Here is a 12,085-nt window from a genome sequence, read left to right on the forward strand (position 1 = left end):
GTGAAAAAACACTTGCAAAGTGGATAAAACAGCACATAAATACTTATGCCTGGAAAGATACCATCTTGTAACTTCCACTCCTTTTCCCACTTTGAAAAGCTTATGTAACAGCATCCTAAATTGGATTGTGACAGCTGTTAAGAATTAAAAAAAGTTTGGGAAGTTGAAAGCTAGCAACTGAAGAAAATCAGTGAATATTTTAGCAGGTTGGATGTAGTTTTTCATGGTAACTTATTTCATATACATTTGATTCTTGTCAAACTGCAATGGCTTTAGAAACAGAGAAGCAACTGAGAAGATAATTTGTTTTCTGTCCAGCAGAACTAAGGGACTTCTAAGTAAAGGGGTCAAATAAACAAGTTAATGAACTTAATTCAGACCAAAACAAATGCTGTGGAAGAAACAGCAGCACTTGTTTGCATCTCAACGCAGGATGAAGACACATTCTGAAATCTTAAGTGGGAATCCCCCAAGAAAAGCCCTCACTTTCCAGATCTAGAGCAAATGCACACGTGTACACCAAGGGGACACTGCAGCTCAGCTGGCCTATTTGCTTCCTTCTCTTTGCAGGCACGGCCCCCACACCAGAAGCTGAGCAGACTTGGGGCCACAGGAGTGCCAGATCCCACGTGGGGCGAGGGGCCAGGGGCAGGAGAAGAGCAGGAATGTCTCTCCTGGCAGTCCCTTGCCATATGTTAGCTGTGACATCAAGCTGTCCCTTAGGTGGCAGCTGGTCAACCTCAGAGGACACTATGTGGCCATTCTGGGATCTCTTCTGAAAGGACACGAACAAGGGAGGTGGCAAGTCTATTATATCTCAGACTTACGCGTATGCTAAGAATTGTACGGCACTGGTCTTCACGAGCTGCACTCATGAGCTATTTTGTCTCTCTTCTGAAGGACAACCTGTATTGAATTGACTCTTTTGAGACGCCATTTGGGTCATGAAGAAGAACAGTGAGCAGCCATCTCCACTATGACTGACACTTTTCCTAGAACATCACTGTCACTGTCCTAAGAGTGTCCATCAGACAATGGCTGAAGGTGTAAAGTTTTCTGGGGAAGTTTATGGCCACTAGAAGTGAAAGGGAGAGAGCATTCCAAAGTCCACCTTTTTTTTTCTTTTTATTTTCATTGTCAATGGTGATATGGGTTTACTTTGTTACAAATTTATTACTAATGCACAAAAAATATATATAGTCCTGTACAGCCTAACATATGGCAGCAGGTGAACAGGGAAGCCAAAAACTTGAAGGTTTGGGAGACTTAACAGATTTCTTTCTTATATTACAGCTGAAATATCTGTGTCAATCTACTGGGTGTTTCCTTGCCGTCTCCTGAGGATGCCTGAGTGCTCCTGCACCATATGCCTGCCCCTGCACATCAGCAGCTCCTTCCCTGCCATGTTCCTCACCAAAGTCACTGACTGAGCACTCTGGAGCCACAGATACAATACTTCACTAGAAGCTGCTGAAAAATAACATCATCCAGCACACTCCTGGATGTTTAAAAGGTATCTTGGTAACTCTGTTATCACTATGCATTACCATGGGCTTGTTTCCCCCCATAACAACCTTCCTCTGGTAAATTTCTCATGCTGCATTTTGGTAGAGCACTTTCTGTATTTGAGAGTCCACTGGTGACTTCTGTATGCAATCCCTCTGTCTCTTCTGCCATGACTCCCGAGATGCTGGAGGAATGACCAGCTTTTATACATATCAGCTCCACAGACCTGGAGTCCTGGATGCGCTACACCCAAGCAGGCTGTGGATCGATGATACAAATGAAGTACATTGAAGAAATCAAAACTAGTGCCCTCTTTCTCAGTCCCACTTGAGCCCCAAACACGCAACACTGAATATATCTGTGCATGCCTCACGGGACTGAATTGCTGAGCCAGCTCTTTCTCGGCAGACTCACCTCACATTGGAAATAAATGAGAATTGCATAAAATAGATTCAGAGGAAGCTGCCTGTGATCTTTAAGCATTCCTTCTTAAATCCCACTTGGCGTGCTACTCTGAAAGGCAAACAGGAGTCATCTAAGTTTTAAATAACCCCTTCTCTTTCTCATAACTAAAAGATACACTGCTTGCAATAGCAGTCTAAAACTGGACAAATGGTTTCCATGATCCGAAATAGCCTAACAAACAATGTACCACCTGTTCACTGCCCATCTGAGTTTTGGACTGCACTTCACGATGCAACGTCCTTCTCCACTTTCAGAAAGAAGCAAGAGAAGAGGGAATCAACCTCCAGCCCCAGACCAAACAAACTTCTATGAAAACACTTAACATTTGAGCATCTTTCTGCAGTACCAGAGTATCCCTACTTTATACAATAGAAGGACCTTTTATCTGTTCCAGAAAGAACCAGCCACTCGTGTTCCAGTCAAGACAGTAGCCACTTTCAAGCTGTGATCATTTGTGACACCATGTCAGCTCCTGTGATGACAGGAGCATTTTGTTGTGGGCATCAAAGTACCACAAGCCAGACTCTACCAACCATGCTTACACGTGTACCTTCTTCTGCAAATAGTTACCTTGATGTCAGAGGGGTTATTCACAAAATAAATCATAACTTGATGCGAACAAATGCAGAAGCACCCAGCTCACAGATCCCAAACATGTCTGTATCAGAGCAGCACTGCTTGCCCTGCTTTGAGGTAACCAGCTGCCCAGGAGGCTCCTTTCTGCCAGAACACGAGACACCACAAATCCTTCCTTAATAACAAGCTGGTGCATAATGCAGAAACTGATTGATTAACACAACGTTGACTTTCATCTCCCTTGCGGTGCAAATGAGCGGCAGGCAGGCGCTGATGGAACACGCTGCTGAAGGGGTGATGTTGTTGAGTGCAGCAATCCTCTGCATCTGCTTTCCCGTGACGTATGGACCTTACGCAACCCCAAGGTCATCAAAGACATCTGAACAGTCACGTAATGCTCTCAATATAGATAAATAAATGTGAATTTCACAGCTCTTCACTTTTGTTCCTTTGGTATTACATCAGTGGCATGACACATACTTACAGGCTTCCCAGTCACTAAGTATTTATATTTGATTTTATTTTGAACCATACTGAAATGGAAAAAGCTATTCATGCTTAACACGCACATATCTAAGACCTTCTCATTTATGATATTGACTACTATTTAAAATCATTCTGTGCAAAGGTTTGTTACTTCTTACAAATTTAATATTGACATATATACATATGTCTAAGTACATGAATATATATACTAAGTATATACACATACACACCTATATTAATACACACACATGTCTGCATGTTTATACACATGCACATCAATAAGCACACAGATATTTACATATAATTTATCGGGTTCCCTTTAATCACCACCTTTATTAACTAATATATTCACAAAGAATGCACATCTGCTTGGTTATTTTTACTAGCATTTTTAAAGGCAGACAAGACTTTAATGATATAGGAGGTAATGAGACATGCTTTGATCTGAAGGCAATTTTGTTTGTACAAAATAGCTAGTACATACAAATTTGTGCTTGCTAGGCTGATTCACCCTCACTGAGATTTCTGACATTCACATGTCACTGTTTTACTCTGAAGTGATTAATAAAGGAGTTATAGTAACAAAACCACAATTCTTCTAAAGACTAGGGCTGACTGAAAAAGTTGAACTCTTTTAGGCAGCACACCTCAAAATGTCCCCAAATAAAGAAAAAAGTTACAACTGAAAAGGAACAGAAAATGATCTTACAATTCTTTGGAAAATGCAAATTGTGCTTCAAGCCAGCCTACAACTGAAATGAAGGAAAAGGAAGCTCATGGAACTGACAGCAGCTATGAGAAGTTCCTCGCAGGAAGAGGATGAAGAGAACAGGAGGGGTTTTTTGAGAGAGAAGCAAGGTGCAGTTCTTACAACTCTTTGTGATATAGGAACAATGAACATGTAATTAAAAATAAAGCTCAAAATAGAAAAATATTATTTTGCATACATACCCAAATAAATTCCACTAGTGGTTTGGTGGGGTTTTTGGTGTGGTTTTTCTTTTTTTTTGTTTGTTTGTTTTTCTTCTTCTCTTTTTATCGGGAAGCTAAGTGCCATCAGACATTCCATTTCTAGTTGGTTTTCTTTGCTAACCAGTTCTGGCTAGTAGAAAGTCTGTTTGGAACTTGTTGCCTGCCTAAATTGACTTCTGAGGTGCCTCACAGAATCATAGAATGGCTCGGCTTGGAAGCGACCTCTAGAGATCATCTAGTCCAACGCACCTGCTAAAGCCGGTTCACCTAGGGCAGACTGCACAGGAATGTGTCCAGGTGTTTGAATGGAATGTCTCCAGAGAAAGAGACTCCACAGCCTCTCTGGGCAGCCTGTTCCAGTGCTCTGACACCCTCGAAGTAAAGAAGTTTCTCCTCATGTTTAGATGGAACCTCCTGTGCTTCAGCCTCTGCCCATTGCCCCTCATCCTATCATTGGGCACCACTGAAAGGAGTCTGGTCCCATCCTCTTGACATCCACCCTTGAGATCTTTATAAACATTAAACTCTGTGACAGCAGTATCTTAACATATCACTACGGTATCACTCCTCAAGGCAGCAAGACACACGAAGATCAGGCAGGTCCTGCCTTGCTGCCCACCAGTCTCTAAAGGAACAGACAAAGTTTTTAAATGAAACAGGCCTGACTGGGGGCAGGCTGATCAACTATTTTAAATATTTTAAAGCATTCCAAGCTTAACTACTTCCCTGACGAGGGGATGGAAGGGTGTTGCATGGCAGTGGGAGAAGGAGCAGGTGTGGAAGGCAGTGGTGCACAGAGACCTAAGCCAATCAGCAGCTCAAACCACCTCCTGGACAGATCCCAAATTACGCAGCTGTGTGTCACCAGCACTGTTAATCCCAAAAGGAGGATCTCTTTCATGTCTACCAGGACAATCCCCGCTAAATTCTCTCTTTGTGGGCAATGGACAGCTTTGAATTTTCCTGTCGAGAAGCCTAATAATAGCTCAGATACCCTGGAGCCCAAGATGTAAAAGCCAACTGGCCAAGCAATATCTCTGAAGCTCTTCTGGGGCCCTCCAGACCAGCCACATGGAATGGCTAACAATGTAAATTTTATTATTAATACGTTTTTTCAGACCACTTTCTGGCTGTTTACCATGACGATACTTTAGAAATCACTAGTAAATGAGATAAAATGTTACTTACAAAAGTAATCTGTCCTTGGGGAAGATGACCACATAACCAATGCATCAAAATAGCTGCAACAGTGTCAGTACTCTCTCCATTACTCAGATTGCTCTGACTAAATTAGAAAGGGTCTGCTGGCACCCCCAGAAAGATAAATAATTGACCCTGTCATGGGCGTGCATCAGCTGCAGTGGCACAACTGAGAAATCCAGATGACAGATTACAATAAAAAAAATATAATAATTCCCTTACTTCATTGAGTAAGGATTAGCTAAACCATTTTAAACAGTACAGTAAAATGAGATCTAGTCTTAGATATCTGTAAGAGAACAGATATACTGATAGGAAATGAAAAATTAATATTTAATTACATCAAAAGACATAATATTACAGCACAGTGGAAATCTTTGATGCAAGGAAGAATGACAACATGGCTAAGCAGAGTGCCACTTCTAAAATTAATGAAGACTTTTTTTTTCCATTTTAGTTTTTGCAAATCTGGTTTTAAAACACTGATGAATTTTCATACTTTCCTCACCAGGGTCATGAATCAAATGAAGTACCTTCGCTTGTAAGGCCTTAAAATATTTGGGTATTTTTACCATTTGGAACTAAAGAGTAAAAACTGTGACTGAACTGGCATCTGTTATTGTTACTAGGAGGTAAGAAGCTGCACGTGAAGCTCTGTTGCAGGTGACTACCAGTTAGGTAGCATCCCTGTGTTGACTTTCCCTGTCAGCCTATTGCCACACAGAGCTGCCTCCCTGCCCCGGCTGAGATAATGTCCATGGTAATTTCACATGGTGCTGGTGCTCCATCATCCCAAACCAGCCGTGGTCCCCCAAGGCCTGGGCACTGTCTTCCCTTCCCACCTTCATGAACTAAAGACTCCTTTCCTGAAACAGGCCTATTCCAGCGCAATAGTAAGTTTTCATATCTTTGAGCTTGCCTTCAACTGCAGACTTTACCTGCCAAAGTACTTTTAAAAAGGTGTTTTAAATTGTATTTGCGAGGCATACCCGGAGGGCATACAGTAAGCAACTGAGTAGAAACAGACACAGTCCTATTAAAGAATCAGAAGTGCTCTAATTTTGTCCCCCTGGGTAACGTCCAGACAGCGTAAGATCCTTCCCAATCCATCCAGTCTGAGCCTGTGCCAAGCCAGAATTTCTTGCAGTCAATCTGTAGGAATTCCCTGTAATAGTTTTTAAGTATTGGCAATAGCTTGTACGACAAAGACATCATCCTTACAAAAAGGTAAACCTTTTCCCTGGGCAGTTCAGAAGGCAAATCTACCACAAGCTCTTTTTTCCCCCAACAAATCTAGTGAAAGGATATCCAGTTTACGTTCCACTTTCTTACACTGAATAGTAATTTCAATTAAAATCACTGCCTGTTCAAGCAGAAAAAAAACCCCAGGTCTTAATAGAATAATAACAAATGAATTTTCACTATTATCTGATAGAAAATTTTTAGGACACAGACATAACTATCTGCCATGCTAAGGATCTCCCACAGAACATTTCTAACAACTACCCCTCCTTTCTCCCTTATTTTTAAAACTTCCTTTTTAACATTAAAAATGGGTACTTCCAAACTCGTTTTTAATGCATCTTGACTTGCTGACTGGGAATGAGCCAAATGAAAAAATAAAGAGTATATAAGAGAATTAGAAAAGAGAAAATTCTCTGCTGTACACAAGCACAGAAGAAAAAACTCCACATGACCAAGGTTAGGCCCAGCTTGTAGTACACCTACAATGCAGGCCTATTAATAAATTGATGTTTTCTTTTTTATATACGGCCTTATATAATAAAACAGAAACATGTTAGAAAAATCATAGACAGTGGCTGATCAGATATAAAAATAGTGGGCCACCCTCCTTATAATAAAAATAATTTTTTCTTCTGTAAAACAAGGGTTGAATTTGCCATCCTATCACTGCCTCACACGAGGAATAACAGCATCACCAAGGTAAGAAGGGAGAACTGAAGATTCATTTGGTCACTGTAGTTTTAAAACACATGGCAAGCAAAGGGCAAACACAAAGATGTGACATATTAGGAACACGACAGGCCCGTTTATTGTTTGTCATCTAACTTAATTTCTTCATGACAGGCCTGCCGAACAAGAGCAACCAGAGCCTGAAGATAGAATAATACATCACCCGAGTGCAAATCAGTTCTGTTGTTTGCTCTATGTACCCTTTGCCAATGACACCATCAGTGAAGGCTCAGAGGACATCCACAAGTCACTGCAGAGTCCTCATGAATCTTTCTTTTGTTCTCTCAAAAGCCATCCTTTATGCTAAAACTTCTGATAATCTCTACCAACCTCCAAATTCAGTTTAAAAATGTATTCCTAGAGAGATGGGGAAGTGGGAAACTGTTCTGTTTGTCTGTAAGTAGCATCAGTTTTGGCTGTTGACAAATCCACTGGATGAACATTACAAAATTAAATACTTCACCTTGTAAAAAGGGTTTCTCCTTTTGACAGATACCAGGCATTATATACCCCCACAGTCACTTTATAAACCACTCAAAAGGATGCCAGCAATAGTGTGCAACAGTTTATGATAGTAAAAGGACACTCAATCCACCTCTGAAAAGTAGGGGAATGAAGCGAGCCAGAAAGCCGTTGACCATGTTGGAAATCGGCCGAGACATTACAGTCCACATATCTCACCTTGTAAAACGCTCCATGGGATCTTTAAACAACTACAAGTGCCTAGGAATTTGTGATTAATCAAAAGAAAAATCAGTTCACAAATACTGGTTACAGAATGCATGACCGTATGAGGGGGAACCCTACAAGGCTGGTCTGAAATAGCTGTCAATTCCAACAGAGGCATCCGAGAGCAGAAACAGCCTAGGGTCTGAAAACCCAAATCATTCCAGAGGAAATGTTACCAAGGAAGGCTGGGTAGTCAAAGAGAAAAACTGTCCACAAAGAGGCAGAAAGACCATCCAGCATCAAAAACCACAAGTTATGAGCCCAGGAAAAGCTAGGCACAGACTAGGGCCTGATTCCCTACTACACTTCCCACTTGGTAGTGTGGAAACTCACAAAAAAGCCATCCTAAAGAAAACCTGAGTGTATACAACTGTCAAACAAAATACTGTTCCACCCATCTTGAAGAACTCATACAATCACTCTTAAAGCCTTTTCCCCTTCTTTTGGGAAGTTCGCATTACTGGGGTCTGTTAAGCAACATTTACAGCACTTTACACGCAAACAACACGGCTCTATAAAAGCCTCTCCCAAAACGAACATTCCCTTCCCAAAGCCACTCAAGCGTACTATTTCTATAGGAAAGAAACCATCCCTTCTCCAAAATCTTCACACAGGAGAAGCACATGTCATAGCTCCTGCCGGAGTCTGACTACTCCTGTGCTTTAGGACCCACTGAGCACTGCGATTCCTTCTTTTTCTAAGAACTACCCATTGTATATGGAAACTGCTCCAGCTGTTTGCTGCAGAGGATGAAGAGAAATGATTCATGCTGTACATATTCCCTAACACTGCTAGTATGTCACTCAACATTTGTCTCTCTGGAGGCAGACTCACTCCTTTTTCGGGTCCTCTCTCCAAAGCCAAACACCAGCATTCTTCATTTGTTTTAATATTCACTCCTAACAAACACTTATTCCCATTAATGGGGAAGAAATAGGTTGATTGGGAGGAAAGAGGAACTTGGGCTAGAGCCCCTCTATTAAGTAGCTTAATGGATTTATCCAAGTCTCACTATGAGCAAGTTTTGCCCAGGAATGTAGTAAGGTTGATCCCAGATGTGATGTCTCCCCTAATACTACAGGAGATTCATATTTTCTACTGTTCTCTCACTATCTTGGGAAGCAGCTGTGGTTCACAGCTGTAGCTCTTGTTGTGAAGGTAACACACAGATTCTGGCTGACCCTGTGGACTTCAAGCTGATAGATCATGATAGAATTACAGAGTGGAACTTGCACAAAATAGTAGGCTTCAATTAAAAAAAAATATATATATATATAGCACACTTTGTAAATTTTAACACCCCAAATTATTGTTCTTACACATACATCACTACTTTACTGACTGCTGATATCTTTCATACCTTTTTGGCTCACACATATTTTGCAGACATACACATCTATATATAAGGTTATCACAGTCCTGATGTTTTTTCAGGTTTTCTCTGATTATTGAGAATTGCATGCATGTGTATAATGCAGCACAAACTTAGATATATGTCACTACCAACAAATATATCCCACTGAAGAACAATACTGCAAGCAAGCTTTTACCCCAGCTCTCCTACATGTCTTAGCACAGAACATGAGAAGACATTTTGAGTTGCTCAGATTTCTGCAGCTTTATTTATTCAGAAGTCTTCATGTGACATAGCAGTATCAGGTCCCTGGTTGACAGAGTATCAGGTTGACTTGTATCAAGTTAAACTCTCCTTCAGGTCAAGAACAAAATACCCTGACATGTTGCCACACAGAATGGCAAATTCCCCCTGAGTATAAAACATCTGTTGAGAAGCAGTTCCCTATTTAAGGCCCAAGGGTTATGTTTCTAAATCTCCTATTCTCTTGTTCCCTCCTCTGCATACGCTACGCATTTCTCTGCAGTTTGGTCTCCGATATTGCAGGTTGCACTACCCTTTCAAGCTACCCCAGCATCTCGAATTTATAGGGTATCAGAATATACATTTGTGCATTTACAGAACTTTTCCAACAGGATAATTTCTTACAGACGGAAGCTTTTAAGGAAATACCACACACTGCTGCATTAAGGTTTTTGAGAGGAGGAAACACGACAGGCTTTTAATCTATGTCAGTGCTCTCTCTTTAAGACTAGCGATTACAATGCGATCTGTCATCTGTACAAATCTTTTGTGAACTGATATGCTGCTCATTTGTCTAAATGATCAAATAAAGCACATTATGACCCGATCAGTTGCAAGTGCCATAAAAACAGAGCTCATACCTACATCCACTTGCTGCAAGCAGATGGCTGATTGCTTTTCTGTCCTTTTACATTGCAGTCTTGTTCCCTTAGATCCTCTCTTTGTAGAGAGTGACATGCTGGGAGGTCAGTTTTCTGACAAGGTCATCTGCCTTCGGAGTATGAAGAGAATTGCACGGAAAGTGGGTTGGGCTATATTTAGAGTTTGGTCCAACTCCGTGCCAAGGTCCCCCCGCTGTCTCTCTCTTGCAGCACCGTCTCAGGTCTATTCTTGCAGATTCTCAGCCCACAGAACACACAAGGAGAGACAAGTCACTCTGAGCTACTACTGGATCGAGGGTTTTGCAATTAGCTAAAAACAAGTGGATCAGGAGCTCAGCTGAGGACTCCTTAAATCCCTCAATTTTCTAGCATTAATTTTTCTTTGTTCAAGTGGATTTTCCCTTTCCAAGCAAATAAGGAGAGGAAGCTGCCTGGAATACAGCAAAAAAGAACCTCCTGAGCTAAGGTAAGCTGGCTTCATTTTTGTATTGTCATCATAATTAGAAAGCAATTGATGGTGACTTGGATCAGATATGTGATATGCTTTTTCTGCTAGATCAGTTCTGCATGTCAGCATTAAGGGTTTCTTTGGATAATGAAATCCTCAATTTCAAAACATCAATTTGCATTATCACTGTCTAAAGGAAATGGGAAAATAAAAGAATATCAGCATGTGCAACACAACGTACATTATCTGGTTTTACCTGTTTAAACTAATGTAAAAAGCACCCAGCCACACCAACAGACTGTATCATTCTTAAAGTAAGAGAGTAACAGACGTGTGACTATATCCATGATGATTACATATATATGCATGCATTTATACGTGTTGAGTGATGTTTTATCCACATTACGTTGAACAAGAGAAAGTACGGTTTCAGGTTTGCAATATGGGGTTTCTGCAATTAGCACAGATATCTTAAAAAAAACCAAAACAGATGAACACATGCTCAAATCCCTTCACAGTTCCAAAGAAGTTGCCCAGCTTCAGAGTACAGGCAGGATTAAAGATCATTTTGAATTTGGCCTCCTTTCCACTGTGTGCTTTACACTGATCCTGCATTGCTTCTCCTTTTGAAAACACATATGGTTGAGCAGTTTTCCTCAGAACCATTTTAAACTGTTGTGACTCTTAAGGAAAATAAACAAGCAAACAAACTGGACAGAGTACAGCATTGCATGCCTGTCTGTAAGGAGATCCTAACACACTTCAGGTCACCTGGACATCATGATACCGTGGTGTGGACTCCAACATGAGGAGATTGTTGTCACATAAAGACACACTGAAGCCATGGATTTAGCACTGGCACAGACACACACACTCCCTAACGCAGCATGACCATAGCAAACACATAGGAATGGTAAGCTGAAGAATCAGAGTTGAAAGGTCCCCTTGACCCAAAGGTCCAAACATTGATGCAACAGCATCAAAAATTTATTCGTAACATAAACACTATGCAAAAGTCTTACCAGAAACATCCGAAGAAAGGCAGATGGGTTCTGGATTAATAGTAAGCAAAGGGTAAGAGAGGTCAACAAGTCACTGGGACTTGGTGCATCTAAGCTATGACAACCGGGTGAATTTCTGCACTTATTTCAGGTCGTCTTTTCTTAGTGTAGCTGTTGGTAAAACAATGCCATACATCAAGCTGAAAAAGTAAACGAGTTCAAGGTGGCAAAAGCCCCACCTGCTGAAGAAGCTTCTGATTTTGGTTACTCTGAGCTCTGTAAAAGATAATCTCATTGTCCTTTGCTTCTGATTTTTGCTTAGTAATTTATACTTGGGAGTCTTGGGTGTTTATTCAGAGGATGCAATAAACACCACCCATTTCACAGAAAATGCCTTCCTAGCAGTCCTAAGACTCTTTAACAAATGCTAACTAGGGTAGCATGCAATGGGACCAACTCGGGCTGTATG

The 12,085-nt window shown here is 41.0% G+C and overlaps 2 protein-coding genes across 9 annotated transcripts in view; one reads left to right on the forward strand and one right to left on the reverse strand.

The window, feature by feature from the left end:
- The window catches only part of CMSS1 (cms1 ribosomal small subunit homolog), a 247,671-nt gene that overhangs the window by 21,496 nt on the left and 214,090 nt on the right, over window positions 1-12,085 (reverse strand). The window contains exon 1 of one of the 3 annotated variants that reach the window (XM_082060025.1): window positions 10,147-10,258. The exons of the other annotated variants lie outside the window; for them this stretch is intronic. Coding sequence (XP_081916151.1) covers window positions 10,147-10,243 — 97 coding nt within the window. The 5' untranslated portion in view covers window positions 10,244-10,258. Of the gene's footprint in view, window positions 1-10,146; window positions 10,259-12,085 lie in introns of those variants that run through there. 3 annotated transcript variants of the gene reach the window in all.
- FILIP1L (filamin A interacting protein 1 like) overlaps window positions 10,395-12,085 on the forward strand; it is a 213,947-nt gene continuing 212,256 nt past the window's right edge. For 3 of the 6 annotated variants that reach the window (XR_014184716.1, XM_082059417.1, XM_082059416.1), the window contains exon 1: window positions 10,395-10,633. The gene's annotated coding sequence lies outside the window, so the exon portion shown is untranslated. The remainder of the gene's footprint in view (window positions 10,634-12,085) is intronic. The other 3 variants (XM_082059418.1, XM_082059419.1, XM_082059420.1) reach the window with 2 other exon arrangements.

This window comes from Streptopelia decaocto, assembly GCF_964273445.1.
Source record: "Streptopelia decaocto genome assembly, chromosome: 1".
Classification (NCBI taxonomy): Eukaryota; Metazoa; Chordata; class Aves; order Columbiformes; family Columbidae; genus Streptopelia; species Streptopelia decaocto.